Here is a 24,526-nt window from a genome sequence, read left to right as displayed (position 1 = left end):
ATTTGTAAAGAGGGATAATGTGTAATTTTCTCCAGAGAGAGGAAACATGGTATTCTTGGAATGACCTGTTTATAAAAAAACATAGGCAATGCTGTCAGTTGCTATTTTAAGGTATTCACTTAGAAGGTCATAAGCTGAAGTAGAGCATAGTTTGAGTTTGTTTAAGAGTAGCTTTATATAGGATGTGGGCACAGGTTTGAAGGTAAAAGTGGATGTGGTGATACGTGGCTGTTAGGCAGGATTAGAATTAAACAATGGGGAATCTTTGGTTAGAGATGCTTATACTATTATGAAATAAGATTTGAGTTGTATTACAGTTTTGAGTGAAAAGTTATTGGGAGAAGGCTTAGGGTTGAATTTATGTCCGAGATGCAAAATTTCTTTAATGGCTGTCCAGATTTTTTTAAGGATGCATTTACTATTATTCTAAAAGTTATTATAGTATAGTTTTTTGAATACATTAATTTGCTTCTTGGTACGATTGGAAAGCATTCTGAAGTTTTCAGGATATTATGGTGTTTTATACTATCTGGCATTATCATTCTACTCATTTTGGTTAGCCATATTGCATTACTGTTTTTAGTCTATTCCTTCTAGGAGGTACAAGGTTATTTAGGATATTCATGAAAGTTGTACTGAATTTATTTATAGCATCATCTAAGGGAAGGGTTTTTAAGAAGTTCCAGTTAATAGATGACAAGTTAGTAATAAATATTTTGGGGTAAACTTGGAAAGGTTGTGTGTCGTTTTATAAACATGCTGTTTAAGTGGATGTGTGAGATGTCTAGTTATATAGATTGGGAGATGATCACTGAGACAATCAGACATTGTACCTGATGTGGTGTATTTGCTAGGGCCTGATACTAACAGGCAATTTGATGTCTTGCTCTAATGTGTGAGGCTGTTAATTAGTCATGTGAAACCAAATAAGTTCACACTAGATGTAGAGGAGTTAGAGTTTATGTTCGACCGACGGACATTCACATCACTTAGTTGTATTATTTCTTGTGGAATTCTTATGGATATCTAATATAGGATATCTTCCAGTATAGCTGTATTGTCATCAGGAGAGATGTAAAGAACAGTAATACATATTTATTTATAATTGTTTAATTTCAGAAAGTAATAATAAACTCTGCTGAACTGAATGTTGGTATTGATTTGTTATAAGGGGAAATGTGGTAGTTGTTGAAAAATACTAAAATAATGCCACCACCTTTCCATTTTATACGATTGGTATGATAATATTAAAGCCGGAAGGTGTAAAGTTTCATTTACAGCCAGAATATCAAGCTAATGTTGGATAATCCCGGCATGTAGTTCAGCAATTTTATTTCTTATGCTTCTAACATTTATGGCCAGCAAAAGTTAGATTATCAGGGTTCGGGGTAACTGTTGTAGGGTTAGAGTAGTGTGTGGAAGAGAAATGTCTTTTTTTTTTTTAAACAAGAAAACTCTTTATTAAATTATCACATATGACAGAGGCAATCATACATTTATATAAATGAAAACAAACCATATTGAGATAATTTTAGCTGCAAACATTATACATTACAAACCATACTGGCATAATTTTAGTTGCAAACATTATACATCACTTATAATCTATCCAGCCATTGTCAGTGAAACATTGCATCGCTCATTCAAATCCTGCCTTATTTTAAACCTCATTCCTCCTCTGCATGTATTGTTCCCACAATTCCCATTTTTTCTATGTAATTTGCTCCTACCCTTTTCTAAAGATCCCAATTCCAGTTGTTTTTATTTGTTACTATATTCACTCCTTCTGGTAAAGTTGGTTTAAACTTTGATTTCCATTTTCTAGTAATTGTTTCTTTGTAAGCCACCATAACCAGACTCAGGAAGGCCTTGCTATGCCTTACTAACAAGTAATCAAATAAAGATTTATCAATGACCTCTTGATTCAGCAAACTTTTTAAAGTACATTGAACAGATCCTATCATATAGTCAACACGACTTTTAGTAATTTTCGTATAAAAGCTGGTATCTGCTAACATCATTTTCATTTCAGTAATATACCATTTTCTATCAAGAACCACAGTGGGTCCACACTTATTGGCTGGTTTTATAACAATATTGGTCTTTATTTGGTTACTTATTAGTTGATAAACCATTATTGCCAGTCATCCGGGGTCTATCCAAGTTACATAAGAACCCCGTTCATCCTCCTTTATGCACAGTAGTATCAGGATGAAGTTGGTGCACTGAGCCCCTTTTTATTTATATTGAGAAGATTTTGAGACCACATCTGGATTTAAATAGTTATATTTTGAAAGATACTCAACACTTTTTAACTGATCTAGGCACATTTCTAATACTGGTATTTTATTGGTTACTTTTTATGTAAAAATCTTTATTTACACTAATTCCCAATGATGCTGGTATTGCCAGTATCAGGCATTATTTAGTGGAGAATGCCAGTTTTTCTGTTGACAGAATTGATTTGTTTTATACTCTTTGAATGTGTTTTTAGAGAACAACCTTTTTGTTTTTAATGATGTTTTTTATTGGCAGAAGACTGGTATAGCTATGGGCACGTCTTGTACCAATACATACGCCAATGTTGTCATGGCTGTTTGGGAATGTGAGCATGTCATAGGTGGACCTTTTAGTGAGTCCATAATTTTTTTATCACAGGTTTGTGGATATCATTTTGCTTTTATGGGGAAGTTCCTTAGAAGAGCTACATGCTTTTGAAGATTATATTAATTTGAGCACTTCATACCATCAGTTCTCCTCGACATTCTCAGATAAGAGCATTGATTTCTTAGATGTGAAAGTTATGATGGACAATGATGATAATACTATTTCTATGACTCTGTATCAAAAACCGTATCATTGTAACCATCTTTTATTTCGGGATAGTATGCATCCACCGCGCATCTTTAGAAATGTAGTTAGGAATCAAGTTTTTAGAACATCAAGACTTAATGTAGAAGATGAGGATTTTTTGGTCAAACCAATGAATTGGTTAGGTCCTTTGTTGATAGGGCTATAACGAACATGAGGTATGTCATGCTATTGAGGAAGTCACACAACTAAAGGATAGTACAGCTAAACCATATTTTTCAGAATGTTTTGTGGCAACTAACGAAGCCAGTGTAGAGGGTAATGTCTCTAGACAGAGAAGAAAGTTAAAAGTGCCAACATACTATTCTAATAATGTTAATTTTTTTTACTTATGTTGTTAAAAAATTTTGGCCTGTCCTCACCACCGATAATGACATCAAAGAATTGATAGATGATCAACCAAAACTTTTGTTTAAAAATATGAAGTCTTTGAAAAGACAGTTTTGTTATTCTAGGATGAATATTGCTTCTAGCAGGTTAAATTATACTAAACCTTGTGGTAGTTGCCCTATTTGTAAGTTTATAAATAGTACAGTAAAAACAAAAGGAAAACTCCAGCAAAGCTAGCACTTCCACTGAGTGACCTCCCAAACCTCTTGTATTAGAGGCACATGGGATATATGCAAATGATTCTTATGAACATCAGGTGTTTCAGCTAACTCGCAATTCTGAATGCCTATGACTTGTTTAGTCATTTTAATGGACAGTTTCAGGCCAACAAAGCCAAACCCCACTAGCTGTGGATATGCATATTTCGGCCTTATTATGACATCAGCACAGCACAAACAGAGTGTTTGACTAAGCATTAGAAACACAGGGCTGTTATACCCCGCTGATGTTCATTATCATTAAGGTCACTGCAAAAATATCCGAAACAACAAACTAAAACAATGAGTGAGAAGGTCACTGAACAACCAATCATTAAAAGAAAATGAAGACTCCAGCAAAGCTAGAACTTCCACTGAGTGACCTCCCAAACCTCTTGTATCAGAGGCACAAGGGATATATCCACAGCTAGTGGGGTTTGGTTTTATTGGCCTGAAATTGTCCATTAAAATGAAACAAGTCATAGGCATTCAGAATCGCCAATTAGCTGAAACCCCTGATGTTCATAAGGATCATTTTCATATATCCCATGTGCCTCTGATATAAGAGGTTTGGGAGGTCACTCAGTGGAAGTTCTAGCTCTGCTGGAGTTTTAATTTTGTTTTTACTGATTGTTTTTTCAGTGACCTTCTCACTCATTGTTTTAGTTTGTTGTTTGGGATAATTTTGCAGTGACCCTGATGATAATGGACATCAGCTAGATATAACAGCCCTGTGTTTCTAATGCTTAGTTAAACACTCTGCTTGTGCTATGCTGATGAGGTCATAACAAGGCTGAAATATGCACATCCACAGCTAGTGGGGGTTGGGTTTATTGGCCTGAGATTGTCCATTAAAATTATCAAACAAGTCATGGGTATTCAGAATCACCAATTAGCTGAAACACCTGATGTTCATAAGGATCATTTGCATATATCCCATGTGTCTCTGATACAAGAGGTTTGGAAGGTCACTCAGTGGAAGTTCTAGCTTTGCTTGAGTTTTCATTTTGTTTTTACTGATTGTTTTTTCAGTGACCTTCTGACTCATTGTTCATAAATAGTACAAGGAAATTTTTACATCCTGATCATTGTAAAAAGTATGTTTTTAATATAGGTGCTACTTGTGACTCAATGCACATTGTATATTTAGCATATCATTTATTATGCTGTAAATTTTATGTTGGTAAAACAGATAGGACTTTAAGGGACAGAGTTAAATAACATCTGTATCACATTAGTGATCTTAATGTGTCTAATGCTTTAGCCAAACACATTAAACAGACCACAAGTGAGCATAGTTTTAAGTTTATGGCTATTGGGAGAATACATGATAGTATTCATGGTGGGGATGTGAGTAACGTTATTGAACAATTAGAAGCCAAATAGATGATTAGACTGAGAAATGATTTTGGTCTTTTTTAAATGTAATTCCCTGGCAAGGTCAACCATCTAGTAGTAGGTAGTCTATGTGGCCGTTGATGAATTTCTGTTGTTTTTTTTTTTTGTTTTTTTTCTAACGATACTAGTTATACAGTGTGTTCTGGGTAGGGATGTTTGTGGATGACATGGGTTTTTTTAACCTAATATCTTTTTGCTGGGTCAATCAAAATCCATTAGGATGGTTTGCCAATATTTTGTTGTTGAAACAAACTCTACTTTGCATGAGTAAAGTGTGTATGGGTGAACTGAAGTAAGATCACCTGCAAGTTCTTGGCTATGTGATGTGAAAGAAATACAGTAATATAAAGGTCTTCTATTTCCATTATTTTAAACCATGTAGGTTCAAAGCAGATTCTCTGGGTAGGCAATTTTGATGGGGCTATGGTACTGGTAAATGGAATGACTGGAGTTCTGGCTTGATTTGCAAGAGAAATGTGCATTTGAGTGAAGTAAGATCAACCCCAAGCTCTGAACTTTTGAGTATTGTTTATGTGAAAAAAAGAATACTTACCTTAATGACAGTGTCATCTTTTTTTTTTTAGTTTTGTTTTTGTTTTTTAACCTTACAAGATCAAATCAGATACTGTGGGTGAGTTAGGCAATGGTATTGGGGCTATATGTGAGTGAAACAACTGGCCTTGCTGTTTACTGTTGTTGTAATTCTGGATTTGCAAAACTGTAATACTTTTCTGCCTGTACTGTCAGATGAATGTAAAATAATTAGCAAGTGTATGAGTAATCCTTAATTCTTAATATATGTTATTTCATATCTGTTCATGTATATACTGAATGTTTGTTTAAAGATGTTTGTAATATGTTTGAGTTTTTCTCCCTGGACGTATACTGAAAAGTTTTTTTTTGACTAACGCCAGTTGTAGAAACCCAGGTAAACAAAAGTAAAATAAAAAATATTTAATGGCCTTCTTCAAACGCAATTTGGACGATTGAATAGGTAACTGTAAATTCACCCTGGGGGTTCCACCTGTTTCCCTCTTGGACAGGGGCAATAGGTGCTGAACATGGAAATAAGGGTAGAACTTGGCTAGGCTTTTAAGGGCCCTGAGGCCATTAGCCTAGTAACTCCCTATGATCCTATGATCCTATGTATACTTGGCTGGCACACATAAGCTGTGACTAGTGCTTCTGTCAACAAACTGAAAGTAATGCAAGTATGCAACCCAGCTGTTACCATTATTTCTACTTTAATCCTGACAGGGTAAAAATCAGCTACTTTAGTTAGGTAATGGGGGGGTTGTTTGTGAAGAAATGAGTTGACTGGGCTTGCTGTTGACTGTTGTAATTGTGCCTTTGCAAAATTAATGTGTATTTGGGTAAAGTCATCTGTAATACTAGCCTGTGACTACTGCTTCTGTGAAATGGAGTAAATTAATGTAATCATTGCTATTTTTGTTTTAATCCTGGCAAGGTGAAAGCAGATACTTTACGTCATCAAGTGATATGATGGCTGTTTGTGGATGAAATGTTTGGCACTGTAGCTTTGGTGTAATGCAGATTGCTTCATGCAATACAGTGAATGTTTACTACACCATGTGTAGTCATAACAGTTCCATGCAGTCAATACCAACCACTTTTTTACTGTTTAGAGGTGTTATAGCAGAACCTAAACAACTCATTAACTGTGAAATGTGCTTTAGTCTAGTATTGGTTGTTAGACAATTCAGCATATGCAATAGTGACTGAGCACTTATTTTATGCAAATTGGTAAGCATGGTTAGTGTTGATCCCACTGTAACATGGACCTGCCCCTTTCTAGTTGGTCCCACCCCTTTCTACCATTCAGCTGATCCTGCAACCTCTTTGATTTGAAGTCACCAGCCGCCACTGGCATCAGATAATAGAAGAAGTCATTATTTGGTGCAATGTATGTCAGTATCCAAATACTTAAGTCAAAGGATACTGGGCTGCCAGTAATTTTGTCCAGCTGCATGGCACAGTGGAATAAATCTCTGACTATCTCTGAGGTGACCCACGTTCATCTCTAGGCTCAGGCACTAAAACAGCTAGCACAGGGATGCAGATGAGGAATGGTTTATATCAGATAGTCTACATTAGGGGCAAGGTGCTGCTGCTGCTGTTTCTCCAAGGTTGGACCATAAGCTGTGATTGCTGTAACAATGCAGAGCAGCACAAACTGGGAACAGCATGTGTGGCAGCAGGTATACATCCCTAGATGTAAGTATAGCACATAAATCATAGCTGCAGTTGGGGGGAGTCAATCTTATGCACAAAATCCTAATCCTTACTGTAAATGGCAGCACCAGTCTTGGCTACTGCCTCTTGCCCCTTGTAGAATAGTGTGTGTGTGTGTGTGTGTGTGTGTGTGTGTGTGTGTGTGTGTGTGCGTGTGTGCGTGTGTGCGTGTGTGTGTGTGTGTGTGTGTGTGTGTGTGTGTGTGTGTGTGTGTGTGTGTGTGTGTGTGCGTGTGTGTGTGTGTGTGTGTGTGTGTGTGTGTGTATTGTACCTTTAAGAAGCATTTCAAGGACAGCACGTGAATATAAATAGCAAGCTTTAGTGCTGTTTTGAGAGTGCAGCCAGAGAGTGAGCATGTATGAGTGTAATAGCTTGTTTTCTTGTAAGCTTATCTAAGTTAAAGTTATTAAACTTTGATCCTGATGTGTTTGTACATAATAAAACTGCTTGAACAGAACCCATGAAGCCTCGCCTATTTCTTCTTGACTGGACGAGCGACATGGAGTCAGAACCAGGATTCCAGAGACTGCTTTCCAAAGCTATGAGGTACAGAGTTAAAAGGGAAGGCAAACTAAGAGAACTTGAGTACAAAAAAGGGCCAGAAATGAGCCAAAGGTAATGAAAACTTGCACAAATTATTTATTTATTAAAAAAGATAAAATGCAGCATTACAGGGGCACAGAGAGCATTATTTAGCAAGAGAGAGGCATGAAAAGTTTGTAATTAAACAACATGTTTAAAATTAAGATATTTGATAAAACAATTATCAGAAAAGCACAAAAAGGGGTTTGGAATTATGTGGGAATTGCAAGACGAGCATGTTTAAAAATGGGCATGTTTAAAGTAAAATGGGCATGTTTAGAATAAAACGAGCACAAGAAAAGTATAATGGGCATGAAAAAAGATTGAATGAGCAAAACAAATAAAATAAGGGCAAAAAGTGCTCATTAAGCATAAATAAAGCAAGGCAACTGCATGTTTTTTTGGCAAGATACTGTGTTTTGGAACGAACTACTATTCTGCATTGATTGAAGCCATTCGGGGCATAACTAGAGTTATTCAAAGAATCTCAAAGTGTGTAAAAGTGCTTACAGTGTGTGCTTATTACTGTGCATTTATTCTGAAGAGTTTATTTGTGTGCAAAGTGCAATTATTTTGTAAAGTGCAGTCAAAATACAGCCATTTTGAAAAAATTCTTGTGCTGGGTATGTCTATTCACATAGTGCCACCATTACAGAGTGTTTCTTGCATTGTACAGAGTTATTTAGCAAAATACAGCCATTTTGGGAAAGTTTCAGTGTGCTGTGTATTGTTTATTCACAAAGTGCAATTACTTCGAAATGTCTTTTATTCTGAGCTTCTTCTGCCCAGCTTATTTGCACAGTGCAGTTATTTTGAAATATTTCTTACGCTGATAAGAGGTGATTTCTTGCAGTACAGTGATTTCAAGAGTATTCTGGTGCCTGAGAGACTTATTTTGTAAATTTCAGTTATTTAGAGGCTTGTTGTGCTATTGGGCATAGTTACAAATACTGGCATAAAGTTCAGGTATATGTGCAAGTGTGCAAGTTTGTACAGTTAAAAGTGGTCTTGGGTTGCATTGTGTTTTACTGTAATTTGTTGGCATGGCAGATGGATTTCTAAAGCTATCACCAATTGTATTTGATCAGAATATTGCAGAGAATTGGAGAACATTTGAGCAAGAGTATGATATTTTTATACAAGCAGCTTATTCTGACAAAGATGCAAGCACCAGGGCATTCATTTTGCTAAATGTAGCTGGGTCAGAGGCCATTGAAAGAGAGCATTCATTTGTGTATGCACCAACAGTATATGAAGTGAGTGTGAAAACCATCATATTGTTGTACAGGCTGAATCAAGGGAAGACCCCGAGTGTTTGAAATGCAAATTCAGAGAAATATGTAACCCCCAGACAAATATTACATTGGAGAGGCATTTTGTACACGAGATTAAAAGCAAGGAGAAACCTGTGCAACTTATATTACTGACCTGAGAAACAAAGCTAAAACGTGTAGGTTTGGTGACTTAAATGATGAGTTAATAAAGGATAGGCTTGTGTGTGGTATTTAATAGTGCTGCAGTGAGAAAGATTTTGCTTCAGGACAGTCATTTAACTGAGCAAAGCTATTGAGATTTGTCAAATCCATGAAGTTACAGAAAGCCAGACAGGTATGCTTGCAAGTGATAAGAGCATGGTTTCAGCAGGCTCCAGAGCAAAGATAGACAGCATGCAAGTTGTGGCTAGCAGATGCAGGCCTAAGGGCATGGCAGCTATAACACCCTGTGGGTGTGGGAGGTAAAACTTGTAGTTTTCCAGGAAGTTCTAAGAGGAGGACATGCTCAGTGCAGTACAAGGGTGAGTCAGCAAAACCCAAATCAAGCTTTATTGTTAACTGTCACAATTGTGGTGCCAACCATGAGTCTAAAAGAGAAAAATGCTTAGCATTTGGTCAGCAGTGCCACAAGTGTAAAATGGAACAATTTTCAAACGTTTTGCAAATCAAGTAAACCTCCCACAGTTATAAAAAGGGTCACTCAAAAAAGCAAGTTGATCATATTGACAGCTGCAATTCTACTATGTAAATGGTGTGTCCGTAATTGGTGAAAAGGTTGATGCAGTAAATTTGTTGGCAAAGAATGCTTTGCGCTTTCCAGATCAATGGCAAACCCACCAAGCTTAAAGTAGATACTGGTTCAAAGTATAATGTTATGTCAGCAGATACTTTTGCTAAGGTAAGAGCTAGTGAGTAACTTAATGTGGCTAGTTGTGCGAAAGTTGTTGCTTATGGAGGTGAAGAAATTCAAACCGAAGGCTCAGTAGTGCTTTTGTGTTGTTTGGATAGAAACTGCTACAGCTTGTTATTCTGTGTAGTCCAAAGACTTGTGGAGTCATTACTGAGTCTCAGAGACAGTTTGAGAATGAATCTGCTTTCCTTTACCAAAGAAGTTCATCATATAAGCACATATCCTAGTCCCAATTTTACTGAAGCTATTTTCTCAGAGTATACTGATGTTTTTGATGACAAGTTGAGTAAACCCCCAGTTGTGTATTCTATAAAGTTAGATCCAGAGGTCAGTCCTGTGGTCAGACCAGCAAGAAAAATTCCAATAGCTATGCAGGATAAAGTCAAAACTCAGTTGGATAAAATGGTGCAGCAAGGTGTAATTTGTCCAGTTACAGAACCAACTGAATGAGTGTCGTCCATGGTAGCAACCCACAAAAAAGGCTCAGATGAAATCAGAATATGTATTGGCCCAAGAAATTTGAACAAAGCATTAAAGAGACTACATCATCCCATGCATACAGTCAAGGAAGTCACATCCTTGATAACGAATGCCACTGTTTTTTTCTGTCTTAGATGCAAAAAGTTCATTTTGGCAAGTGATGCTTGATCACAAATATTCACTGCTGACTACTTTCAATGCCCCATCTGGAAGATATAGATTCCTCAGGATGCCATTTGGAATAAATTCTGCAAGTGAAGTCTTTCAGTGCACAATGGAACAAATTTTTTCAGGTATCTTTGTGCCATAATAGTAGATGATTTATTGGTTGGAGACAATGGTGCAGCAAAGCATGCCAGATATCTTAAGAGAGTTCTACACAGAGCATGTGAAGTGAAATTGGAGCTCGATCCTCTAAAGTGCAAATTCAGACTACCAGAAGTCACAAATGTAGGTCACTTATTTACCAGTACTGGCTTGTGACCAGACCTGTCCAAAAAGCAGCCATTCTTAGATGCCAGCACTAGACATAATGTTCAAGCTCTACAATATTTTCTTGGTATGGTCAACTATTCATGCAAGTTTATACCAGACTTCAGTGAGTTGACAACATCTTTGAGAGAGCTAACATGCAAAAATGTTACATGGTCTTGGCTAGAACAGCACCAGAGAACAATTGAAGACCTTAAGCAGAAAATTACCACCCCACCAACATTAAGATACTATGATGTCAATAAAAAAGTAACTCTTTCCTGTAATGTTTCACAATTTGGTCTTGGTGCAGTTATTCTTCAAGAGGACAGACCAGTAGCCTATGCATCTAGATCTCTTACCCAAACTGAAATGCAATATGCTCAAATTGAGAAATAACTTTTGGCAATAGTTTTTACATGTTCAAAATTTCATAATTATATTCGTTGTTGAGCTATTCAAATTGAGACTGATCACCAAACTCTAGTCACTTTATTTTAGAGAAGCCTATGCATTCAGCTCCAGCGAGATTACAAAGAATGATGCCCAGATTGCAAAAGTACTACTTCATAATGGTCTATACAAAAGACAAGCTTATTTATCTGGCTGATACCTTATCCAGATTGCCCAGAAATACAACGGAACAGCTTCATGCAGAGAATTTCGACTTTGATGTCATGGAAGTACATAATTTTTCTACCGCGAGACTGGAAGAGCTGAGAGATCATACAAAGACTGATGCTATTTTGCAAAAGCTCAACCACTACATTACCGTTGGATGGCCATCGAAACAATCTAATGTACCACCTGAAGTGCAAACTTATTTTCCTTACAGAGATGAGATGTTGTTGGAAGATGGCATTATTTTCAGGGGTCCTAGAATTGTTGTTCCTGCTTCTTTACAATGTGAATGTAGCCAGATTTTGCATCCGGGGTCACCCAGATTCCAAATCTACCAAAAGAAGTGCGAGAGGACTAGTATTTTGGCCTTCTCTAGCAAAAGACATTGATAAAGCACTTTCTTCTTGTTTGGTATGGAATAGTACTAAACCGCAATTGCAAAAAGAACCACTTCAGCTAAGTCAAGTTCCTGAACTACCTTGGTCAACAGTAGCCACTGATATATTTGAGTGGAACGATCAGCATTACTTAGTGTTGGTAGACTCTTATTCGAACTGATTTGAGATTGCTTTACTACCTAATCTAACGTCCACTACTGTTATCACTAAGTTGAAATGTTATTTTTCAGTCCATCGTAGTCCACACAAGTTATTTCTGACAATGTTACCCAATTTACCAGTCAGGTGTTTCAGAAATCTGCAAAAGAATGGGACCGTACATATTACTAGTAGTCCAGAATACCCACAGTCAAATGGACTAACTGAACATGCAGCACAGAGTGCAATGCAATTACTAGAGAAGTCAAAGATGATAATACCACTGCCTTTTTGAATTTACTCAATCTCAGAAACATACCCAGTGACGATATACTTGTCTCACCTGCTCAGAGACTTCTGTCTATGCAAACCAGAACATTGCTTATCAGTTCCAGCTTGTTGAGGCCTAAAGCAAAGAACAATAGAACAATCAGAGCCCAACTATTCAAAAGTACAGTTATGATAAATCAAGCAGATTTCTTCGCCCATTGAAAGAAGGAGAGACAGTGAAAATACAAATGGTGAAAGGTTTCGACCGGATTGGTCAAGTAACAAGTATATGTGCCGAGCTGAGATCCCACTTCGTAGAATCTGAGGGTGTGGCATACAGGAGAAATTGCAGGCATGTATTTCCTGTATCAGAATTGATATTGCAGCATTGTTCCTGTGATACAGACTCTAGATGTTAGAGCAATCCAGACAATGTTCCTGTTGCAGAACATGTCTTAACTTCTAATTCCATTCCTGATGATGTTCCTCATGTCCCCAAAGTTGAACATTCACCAGAAACAGTCCTGGATGCTAAACCTAATTCTAATTTCTAGGTCACAAGATTTGGTCCTATTTCCAGACCTAGTGTGAAATACACAGCAACTTGGACATAATTGTCTGTATGTATTTAGTTTTGTATAATTGCATGACAAATAATTATTTGTAACAGTTGCATGTCAATTAATGCTGTCAGTATTGCATGACCCATTTCTCAAAGGGGGAAGATGTAGAATAGTGTGTGTGTGTGTGCGTGTGTGTGTGTGTGTGTGTGTGTGTGTGTGTGTGTGTGTGTGTGCGTGCGTGCTTGTGTGTGTGTGTGTGTGTGTGTGTGTGTGTGTGTGTGTGTGTGTGTGTGTGTGTGTGTGTGTGTGTGCTGTAACTTTAAGAAGCATTTCCAAGGACAGCATGTGCATATAAATAGCAAGTATGTGCAGCCAGAGAGTGAGCATGTATGAGTGTGATAGCTAGTTTGTTTATAAGCTTAGCTAAGTTAAAGTTATTAAACTTCAATCCTGATGTGTTTGTACATAATAAAGCTGCTTGAACAGAACCCACAAAGACTTCTCTACTTTATCCTGACTGGATGAGTGACACCCCTGGTAGAACAAACAGGTCTTATTGCTCTCATCCCTTATGGACTGAATGGATGAATAAATAGTCTGGGGGAGGGGAAGAAAGGCTGGACAATCAGGGTGGGTATCAGAACTAAAAAGTCATTAATCCTAGTACTGAAAGCCTAACGGGTACTTGCAATGTAAGTTCCATCCATCACTGATAGGCATTTGATGTGCTCTGGACTGTCCAAGTGGAAGGACTTTGCACTACAGATGAATTTCCCTAAGGAGACTAAGGAGATGTGCAATGCTCTTTTACTGTTTAAAGAGGCTTGCTTTGCCAGAGTGTATGTCAGTTGTGACACTTCCAGCAAAAAAGGAGGGGGACAGACTTCAGAATGACCATCCAAAGAGTATACTACTGTTATATATATATTGAATAACCCCAGCTGTTGGATGTTCATGGATCCCTCCTTCCTAGTGGCCAAGAACAGACTGAATTGAAATAAAACATTTCTTCTTAAAGACGTTTCACTGATTAATATCTTCCATCCATCTGTGAAGAGACCAAACCTTTCCATTTCTTCCAATCTTTCTGAGCTAACAGTGGGTTACAATTGCTGGGGGAGGACAGAGTGCAATCTTCTTAGGAAATAAAGGCAGTGTCCCTAGTAGGGGAAAGTGGCCTGCATCTTAGTATCCTTTACAGGTCATTGTTAAAGTGTCTCCCAGTAAAGGCCTGTGGCATCATATTTAACTGGTCAGCAATGTAAACATCAATAACCGAAAGGACTTTGCCTGCCTTTTTTGAATGGTTTAAGTCCCAAGTTTCACATGAGGAAATATTTGTCCTCCATGTTTTTCTCCCCCAAGTACCAAGATGTGAGGAAATAACAGACACTACTTACACATGTCCTCACAGTAGCAACATTATTCATCAGATATTGATGAAATAGTATCTCACAACTTTCTGGGTTTGGATTTGGTATAATGGTTAAGGTGTTTACCTTCCATGCGCAGGGTAAAAGGTTTCATTCTCACCTTTAAAGGGAACTGGTTAGGCTTAAAATGGCCCACAAAGGCAGCTAGCCTAGTACTTATCTGTATGCCTATTGTTAGAATTGTGAGTTTGACATAATGGTTAAGGTCTTTACCTCACAGATACAAAGTACAGCATTTGATTCTGACCTTTGATTATTGGCTAGGCTTGTAATAGTCTGTAGACCTTTAGCCTAGTATGAACTTGATAAAGATAACCAGTCCACTAGATGCTCTCTTCATGTGTCATTTGGTTAATAGTTGCTTATCAATATACCAGTTCAGTCTACAGAGTACACAAATGAGCTGCTGTAGAGAAGATAAACTACACCGGTCACGTTATGAGTAACTTGCAACTACATGCAGATGACAAGTCCTTTTTAAAAAGTTAGAATTTTCAGAGTATGATAATGATCCAAATTATACTCCTGTCTAATTTCTTAAAATAGTTAATAATAGAAAATGTATGATGTTGTTTGAATATTTTTTCAAAACACAGATGCAGTACGAAAAGTTGTCATATTTACATTACTGACCAATGCAAAACATTGTTATTTCATTCTGCTTTATTTTTACAGCCTTGACTACAGTGGTCCATCCAGAGAATTCTTCTTTCTCCTTTCCCAAGAACTCTTCAACCCGTATTACGGTTTGTTTGAATATTCTGCAAATGATACATACACTGTACAGATCAGCCCCATGTCTGCATTTGTGGAAAACCACCTTGAATGGTAAAATACTGTTACTGTTTTACTATATGACATTGTCACCCTTCCTGAAGCCATTTTTCATGTCTTATCAGTAATTAGTGGTTCCTGTCATTGAGAGGCCATGGTTAGCCTTTTACATTACATTAGTCTACAGATTGCCAAAGAACTGTGAAAAAGTAGCATGATGCAGATTACTGCTTGCTGATCCTAAGTGCCACTATTAAAGATTATTTAGTGTCGATGTGCTTTGTAATTGATAGTATTTGATAAAGTGTACACTGTGAATTATCACCTGTGAAGTGATGCATGTGATGTCATACCTACACAACTTAAGCACAAAGCTATATATCCATCATCACACACAGAAAAAAGTGCAAAAATGTGGAAACAGAGCAAATTGAGGACACACAAATGGTCACTACACAGAAGGTCAGTAGAAATATGACTGCAAACAAGCATAAATATGCATAAAGTCTGCAATAAAAATGCAAATGAAATGCTGATATATATGTATATATATATATATATATATATATATATATATACATATATACACACACACATATATATATATATATATATATATATATATATATATAGATAGATAGATAGACAAAGAGAGAGAGGTTCCCTTCACAAGCTCAAAGTTTCAAAACTTCAAACTGCAAATGTTCGAGACCATAAGATTGAATTTTTGAAATTTCAAATGTTTTGAACGGAAATCACCGTACAGCGCGTATTAGTAAATTTACTGTTTACCTCACTGTGGTGCAGTCCTGGAGTAGGTATATTTATTTTGCAGGGGGTGTGGGGGGGGGGGGGGTTCTTGCACCCCCTGCAAAAACATTAAAAAAATATATTTTTTACAATTTCAAAGTTTCAAAACTTTGATTTTTATGGTCTTGACCATTTGCAGTTCAAAATTTTGAAGCTTTGTGCTAGTAAAGCAGATCCATATATAGTTGTATATATATGTTTGTATGTGTGTGTGTGTGTGTGTGTGTGTGTGTGTGTGTGTGTGTGTGTGTGTGTGTGTGTGTGTGTGTGTGTCTGTGTGTATACACACACACACACACGCACACACGCGAGCGCACACGCACACACGCACACAATCGCACACGCACGCACGCACACACACACACACACACACACCCACACATGCACACACGCGCACACGCATGCACGCACACACACACACACACACACACACACACACACACACACACACACACACACACATATAAAAGGGTGGCTCGTGGTACTGGCTACTGGGCTGCAGCCCCCTTATATATTTGATATTTATTTATTATTTTGGAACTATTTTCTCTTTTTTTGTTTTAATTTTTGTAGAACAAACGCAGAGCTCTCAGCGCATCCAAGAGCAGGGGAAAAATCCACTTTTGTCTTTTTCTGCTCCCTGGGCTGTTTCTGAAAACAGCCCAGCATTAATTGCAGTCCAAATAGAGAGTAAACAGATACTTCGAATGGCAGGTGAGGCAGGGCATTTAAAAAGGGGCTCCTTGAACTGCAGTGCGAAGCAACAAGGAGCTGTATCAATTGGCTCACCTTCTGCAGCCTAATTAAAACAGAGGAAATTTTATACTCATGCAAAAAAATCACATTATATTTATTTTCAATATCTGTATTTTGTTAGGTATATTGTTAGCAGCATTATTTATCCAGAATGCAAGGAGCCAATTTTTTTTCTTTGTAATGTATGTATGTGTGCATGTATATAAAAAAAAATATATATATATATATATATATATATATATATATATATATATATATAATGTACTTATGTGTATATACAGTATGTATATATATATATATATATGTGTGTGTGTGTGTGTGTGTGTGTGTGTGTGTGTGTGTGAGAGTTTGTTTATGTATAGTGTACAGGCTCTCATTTCTTCCTGATTTTGCCTCACATTTTGGTATGTTACTTGTAAAGTTTGTGTTTTATTTTTAGCAAATCAATTAGGATTTCATTTACTAAATAATAGCAGACATTTGAGTTTTAGACCTAGTGAAGAATGTGTTTTTTTGTTTGTTTGTTTGTTTAAACACCTTTATTGAATCATCACTTGTTAAACAGGCAAATTTGCATTTATACAAATGTAATCAAACTGTATTAAATTAAAATTAACAAACATCATACTTCACATATATTGCTATACATCATATAAACTAAGCAACATTACATAAATTATTCAGTTTCTCCCCTTTTTTAAACAAGAAACATTTATTAAACCATCACTTATGATATAAGTAATCATTCATTTATATAAATGAAAACAAACCACACTGACAAAATCCTAGTTGCAAGCATTTTACATTACAAACCATACTGACACACTCCCAGTTGCAAACATTATGCATCACTTATAATCTACACAATCATTTTCAGTCAAACATTACAGAGCTCATTTAAGCCCTGCCTTCTTTTAAACCTAATTCCTCCTGTGTCTGTATTTTTTCCCACAATTCCCATTTTTCCTACATAGTTTGCTGCTACCCTTTTCTAAAGATCTCCACTCCAGTTGTTTTCTCTCTGTTACTATATTTGCTGCCTCTAATATAGTTGGTTTACAGTTTGATTTCCATTTTCTAGTCATTGTTTTTTGGCAGCCACCATAATTAGACACAGCAAGGCCTTACCATGTCTAGGCAGTTGTGATTCTGTATCATAGCTCAGAAAAATCCTCATCGTCATCACACCAGTCAACCCACCCAGCATCTCCGACAGTGCATCCAGCAGGGAATGTTGATATAAAGCTTTCTAGCAACTTTTTAAGTATATGGACATTATGTAGCCCTGATGTTGGTCCTTTGTTGCCTATTATTTTTTTCTCCTTGATTCTTGAGCTAAGATATTGAAAGGTATTGGGGAATAGGGGGTTCATGGGTTGCAGACTGTTCTGGAAGCAGTGATCTCAGAGGCTGCATTCCTGTGTTGTAGTTGTATATCATTCATACATTTGATCACAGTTAAACTTTTGAGGTGTACAGTCACAGATATAGCAGTGGCTGTAATTGATGGTGCTGTGTGTGGGTTTGTGTGTAAAATATATGAATATATGTAAGTAGTCATTTGAAATGCCAGGACCCACTAGAATGAGATCCGAAATGCATAGACTGAATGGCCAAATGAACAGACTTGCATAGACATACACAACATCCGAGATGCCATTTCTCGGAATATTCCCTTTTCTCCGAGGTATGGCAAGTTGGTGCATATAAGTTGGGAGATGCAAGGGGGCTTGACCCCCTGAAAAAAGAAGTTTAAAGGAGAAGAGCAATTTTTGAGATTTGTTCTTCTCCCTGTTTTCTGTCATTCTTTTTTAGCTTTTCAGCACTCTCCATTTAGAGTGTTGACATTTCAATAGGGAGCCATATATGTACATATATAAGTATGAGTGGAGGGGTATGGATGGTTGCAGTTGTCTCTGATTTTACTTTATATTTTGATCTGTTATATTTGTGTTTTTTTCTGACTAATCAATAAGAAATGTATTTGCTAAATTTCAGATCTAATTAATAAAAGCTTGCTAGTGGAAAGTTTATTATTCTGGGACCTCTCTCAGCATATAAGAGCATACACAGGACTGTATCTTCTTCATTGCTGTTCCTGATATTGGTCCTTTGCCTCCCATTATATTTTAATTTCCTGCTTGTTTCTTGAGCTTAATTGTTTAGTTGTATGTGGGAAGGGGTTTACTTGGGTTGCACACTGTATTCTGATATTAAGTTAGCTGAGATGACACATTTGCATGTAGCAGTTACTTTTTCATGTATTCTTTTACTTAATCCTAATCAGACTTCTGAGGTGTGCAGCCTCAGTCATACAAGTGACAGCAATTGCTGGATATGGGGGGTGTCAGTGATGATAATAATCTTGTGTTGGGTAGGACTTTAGAAAGTGGCAGGATGGACATTAAATTGTTTTTATTTCACTTTTCTTCACAAACCACAGCAGTAAGTGACTGTGGCAGTCTGGGTAGGTGGTGTTTAATAGGAACTGATCACAGGTGCTGTAGTACAGATAGTAGCATTAATGTTGTACATGACTTGGTTCTCTAGTTTGAATTCTTATCTGATTCATTTTTTTTCTTTTTTGGAGTCTGCATATATTCCCTGTCCTTGTGTAGGCTTTCTCCAGGTACTCTGGTTGCCTCCCCAGACCCCCAGCTGCAAAATGATGCCTGTGACCATTTGTGCTTTTACTTTCTTCCCAATCTACCCCCAGAAGAGAGCACAAAAGATAATTAATGATTTATTTTTTGGAAGGGCAGGGTGTTAGGCATTGTTCTTACATAGGATGTGCAGATCATTGCAGGCATTTTGCATCTCCATTTGTTGGGAACTACTGTTTGGTTAACTTTGAATTTTAAGCTTTAGGTACAACTTATTTTATTTTGTTAATTAATTATTAATTCATTTAATTTTCCTTGAAAAAAATAAGACTGAATTTCTTTCATTACTCATGATATTTTTCAGGCCGTCTTTGGATCAAATGGTTGTAAAAAATATTAAAATGTACTTCCAAGCATCTAGAGCTGTATGACATCTGGGAACCTATGGGACCCCAAGTCCCTAGCTTTATTTAGTTAATTCCTCAAGACTTATGACAGTGAAGTCTTTGCCAATCAATATGTGTTAAATGGATGCAGAAAAAGAGGAGGTACTGCTAGCACAGCTAGCTGGAATGTTATAAATAATTATTTGTTATTTGTGACTATCAAACTAGTTTATATAAGATGCTTGTGTTACAAATGTATTAGAACTGTATGCCATGCGTATATCAAACTTCTCTATACAGATCTTTGTGTTGAAAATGTATTTGTAAAGTGCTTGTGCTTAAAATGTATCCACAGTGTGCCCTACAGGAAGAAAACAGAAATGTGCATGCACTATTGTAACTGTTTAAACGTATATGTTAACGGAGGAAACCGGAGGGTTAACCTTAGTCCACCAACCTTCAGAAAAATATTTTAATTTAAATTGTAGGCTAGGCCATAACGAGGCTATCTTTCAGGTTACAGTACAGCTAGAGACACCAAGTCTGTACTAGGAAGCTTTCTGCATTGTCTTTGGGGTGAAATAATTGCTACTCTGAGAGCATGAAGGAATGCAATTGTCTCCAGCAGCTGCCAAAGATCTGAACAAAAGCCCTTGTATGAGTATTTTTATAAGTAGCTGTTGAATACTGCCAGCTTCAGCAATGGGGGTTTAACCTGAGAACCAGAAGTCAGATGACCAGAAATTATGTCATTCTGCAAACTATCCCAGCAATAATATTTTAGATATTATTTTGAGAAGCCTGTCAGTGAGACAGAGCATTCTGCATTCTGTCTTGGACCTGACAACAATAACAACAACAACCATTCACCATATCTGCCTTGCTCTAATTAAGTAAGTTGCTAGGGTACCATTTACCATATCTGCCTTGCTTTAATTAAGTAAGTTGATAGGGTACAGTGACTCTGTTTGATACAGTCAGGAATGTAGTGAAGCTTAGTTTAGATTTTTTTCTTTATTTCTGTGTCCCTGTACTGCAATGTTATTTTAAATATTTACTGTGGTTTTGAACTCTGTGAATATTTAATATTTTCTTGTTCCTTTATTTATTATTAAATATATTTAAACCTTTCATTGTGGCTGATCTGTGTAGAGATATTTACGTTTTGAGAGTATATAGCATATTTATTTGCTGACACTGTGTGGGCCATTCCTAATAGCCTTGCTCTTGGTCAAACTACCATTTGTATTAGTATTAATATTACACAATAAAATTGGGCACCCTTTGTTAAGGGCCCTAACGTAGCTGATAAGGAGTGACTGGTGGCAGTGGCAACTAACTTATATTCTGGGCAGAAGAGGACATAGCTAGTCAACCTGTGCCAGCCCTTCCCAAGTGTGTGTGTGTGTGTGTGTGTGTGTGTGTGTGTGTGTGTGTAAAACAAACCTCAAAGAGGTTTTGTGTCAGCTACTTGGCCATGGACACAACACACTGGTTGGATAGAGAGGGTGCTGGAGGTCTTGGTTTGGTAACTCAGCTGAGATCTCAACTCTATAGCTGTGCCAGAGGGGAGTATTATTGGGGATCTGGAGAAAGGGGAATCAGCCCCAGACTGACTGTGGTCTCTGTGTGCTCTTAAAGCATATTGCAATTGATGCAGAGAGCTGCATCTGGAAATACTGCATGTGTACTTGTTATCCTCCCAGGAAACGTGTCCCCACAGGTGCCAGTGGTGAGGATTGAGGCTCCTTGATTACTGGTCCAGTGGAGGATCGTCACACACTCTACTTCAAGTTATCTTATTATGTCAGCCTTCTGAGTAGGCATAATCAATCATTTAGAGCATTTGCCCCTGCTTATTTTTGTATTTGGCTCTGATTTCATAGCAAAAGGTTAAGAGCTACATCACAGCCCAAAATAGAAAGGTTTACAGTGAAACATAAAAAAAAATGGATGCAGCAATTATGTGTGGTAATAATAGAGACTTATTAGGATAAGGGGAAAAGGAAAACGTTATGAGGTTATAAGGTAAAACTTGTCCAGACTGTAGTACCATTAAAGTTATAAGTAATCAGTGCAATCAAATCTTAATTCTCTTGTAATGTGAGAATGAACTACTGTACCCCTTCCTGAAAATAGGGTGCCAGCTGAGGTTTCCAGCCATTACTTAACATTTCTTACAGTTAATCAATTTTCAATTTCCTTGCTTTCAACAATACATTTATCTTTTAGGTTCTATGCACCATACAGCTGAGTAAACATTTTATAACATTCAGAAACATTCGGATGAAAGTTTTACATAACAATAAATAGATTTTTTTATAGGTACAAATAAAAGCTCTGAAAGACGCATGTACTTCACTATATTTGATATACTATTATACAATGATAAAAGACTTAAAATTCCCTACCGAGTAATAACCATTTCAAAGCATGTACACAGTGAATATGCTCAGTTGTCACAAAAAAAAAAAAGATTATCAAGCTACTTCCTGTGCTCATTGCCAGCAGGTATCCAACATCATCTTAGTAACAAAACCACCACGAATAAAAGAATAACTAAGCCCAGTCTGACATCAAAGAATGCATGTAGAGTCCTAGCCTGACACAGCTCAATACTGGCAGTGGAGAGCTATGGATGGAAATCCCCAAATTCATTTATTTATTTATTTATTTTACATTTGTTGACCAGGCAAGTCCAACTGGATACATGTCCATTTTCAGTAGAGGCCCGGGGAGGTAAGCTCCATTAAGCTAAATAATTAGAACAAGCAAAAACACTACTACTAGATACATATTTACAAAGATGAGGGTTTGTTACGGTTCCCAGTCTAAAGTTTAAAAAGCTATTCACTACTACTGTATACGTTATTAAATAATTATTGAGTAGAGGTTAAGGCAATCGTTGTATTAAAACAAAAGAGGTATAACATTCTATCCTTCATGTGAAAAAGAGTTTACTAAAATTTACATAGATGAAGCATTTGCTTAAAGTAAAAAAGCTTGATTCACACTTAATAGTCAGAGCTAGATTATATTAAGGCTAGGCAAATAATATATTAAAGCTGGGCAGAAGGTATTTAGAAAATTCAGCAATTGTGAGAGGAGAGGATGTGGAGTAAAAATAAGTGTGTTAGTCAGGATTAGAACATAGGCATAGCCATTGAGTTTTGGGGAGTATTTTTAGTTGTCTTTTGAACATAGGTAGTGAGGCAAGCGATGATAGTTTGCTGGGAAGGCTATTCCAGGTTTTACCAACAGTGTTAGAGAAAAGAGACTCTCCTGCTTTGTTGTGGGACTTATGGATTGTAACTAGTAGTTTATCTGCTGAACAAAGGGTTGTAAGGTTTTTGTAGGGGGTGATAAGGCTAGTAAGTATTGGAGTATTACTGGGATGATACAAGATCTTGTGGGTGGTAGTCAGTTGCTGAAATTTAAGTTGGTTTTACAATTCAAGCCATCCTAGCTGTTTAAGATTGTGACAATGATGGGTTCTATATGGGGAGCAGTGGCAAATCTGGCAATGTTGCTATAGGAGGTTACCAGTTTGTTAATGTTGCTTTTGGATAGATTAGTATAAATAGGGGATGCATAGAGGAGGGTGGAGATCAGATGTGTGTGGGCAATGGTTAATCTGGCTTCAGGGGTAAGGAAATGTTGGATACGATAAAGGGAACCTAGTTTTCTATTCACTACTTTAATGGTTAAGTCTATGTGTGAGTCAAAATTAAGGTTGTTGCCAATTGTTACACCTAAGAGTTTGGTGGTAGGGTCAGATGATATGACAATGCCATTTTTGGAAACAACTGTTAGATCTATTGGGGAGAACTTTAGTGCTGGGGTGAAGAGCAATAGTTTGTTTTTTTGGGGGTTTATGAGGAGGCAATGTTGAAGAAACCAGTTTTGTACCAAGTTAAATACATTCTGGGTGATAGATTGGAGTTCAGCTGAGGAATAGGCTGCACAGATTAATGTGGAGTCATCTGCATATTGTATGCAGGTAGCTTGAGGTAGATTTACATTTAAATCATTGATGAATATAGAGAACAGGAGAGGTCCCCAAGACAGAGCCTTGAGGGACTCCAAGGGTAATAAGGAGGGGTGTGGATAGGTTATTGTCCCAGAGGACAGCTTGTTATCTATTATCTGAATAGGATTTGAACCATTGTAATGCTTTTGTGTCAAGTGAGAGTGATTTGAGTATGTTTATAAGTAACTGATGGTTAACCATATCGAAGGCTTTAGAGAGGTCAGTAAAAAGTGCAGAAGAAAGCATGCTATTATTACGATTTTTGTTACTACAGACAGAAAAGAATAGGAGGGCAGTGGAAGTACTATGAAAAGGCCTAAAACCATGCTGTCAGTCAGCTAGAAGGTTGTTTTGGAGAAGGTGATCAAGTAGTTGCAGGTGAATGCATTTTCCATGGTTTTGGCTAAGGGAGAAAGTAGGGCTATGGGACGAAAGTTTGAGATTTCAGTTGAGTAGCCTCCTTTGTGTAGTGGGAGAATGTGGGAGATTTTCCAAAGAGATGGGATGGTACCTTTTGTAATGGTTCTATTAATTAGGATGGAAATGGGACAGGCCAGTACCTTAGCTGCAATTTGCAGGTATTCGGCCGGTAGCAGATCAGCTGGGGGTGTACATGGTTTAAGTTTATGAATTAGGGTATGGATGAGGGATGTGGGAACTGGTTGTATGTGAACGGTGGGAGGTGAGTTAGTTAAGAAGGAATGCAGAGTTGAGGTAATAGGTGGTAAGGAGTTAGCTAGAGATTGGACTGTTTTAGTAAAAAAGCTATTGAAAGCATCACAATCTGGTTAGGAATGTTTAGGAAGAAGCCGGATGGGGTTGGTGTCTTGGAATGGCCTGGGTGTAAAAGTCTATTAATACCTGACCAGAAAGTTTGTGATTTTTGCTGATGATTTTGCTGGAGTTTAAAGTAATAAT

The 24,526-nt window shown here is 37.2% G+C and overlaps 1 protein-coding gene across 1 annotated transcript in view; it reads left to right on the top strand.

Annotated features, from left to right (window-relative positions):
- Window positions 1–24,526, top strand: part of HECW1 (HECT, C2 and WW domain containing E3 ubiquitin protein ligase 1) — a 2,794,797-nt gene that overhangs the window by 2,349,418 nt on the left and 420,853 nt on the right. The window contains exon 23 of the mRNA XM_044065592.1: window positions 14,925–15,077. Coding sequence (XP_043921527.1) covers window positions 14,925–15,077 — 153 coding nt within the window. The remainder of the gene's footprint in view (window positions 1–14,924; window positions 15,078–24,526) is intronic.

This window comes from Protopterus annectens, chromosome 3.part0, assembly GCF_019279795.1.
Source record: "Protopterus annectens isolate FY-2018-M chromosome 3.part0, PAN1.0, whole genome shotgun sequence".
Taxonomy (NCBI): Eukaryota; Metazoa; Chordata; order Ceratodontiformes; family Protopteridae; genus Protopterus; species Protopterus annectens.
The sequence above is the reverse complement of the archived record's forward strand: the minus strand, read 5'-3'. Positions and strand labels throughout refer to the sequence as shown.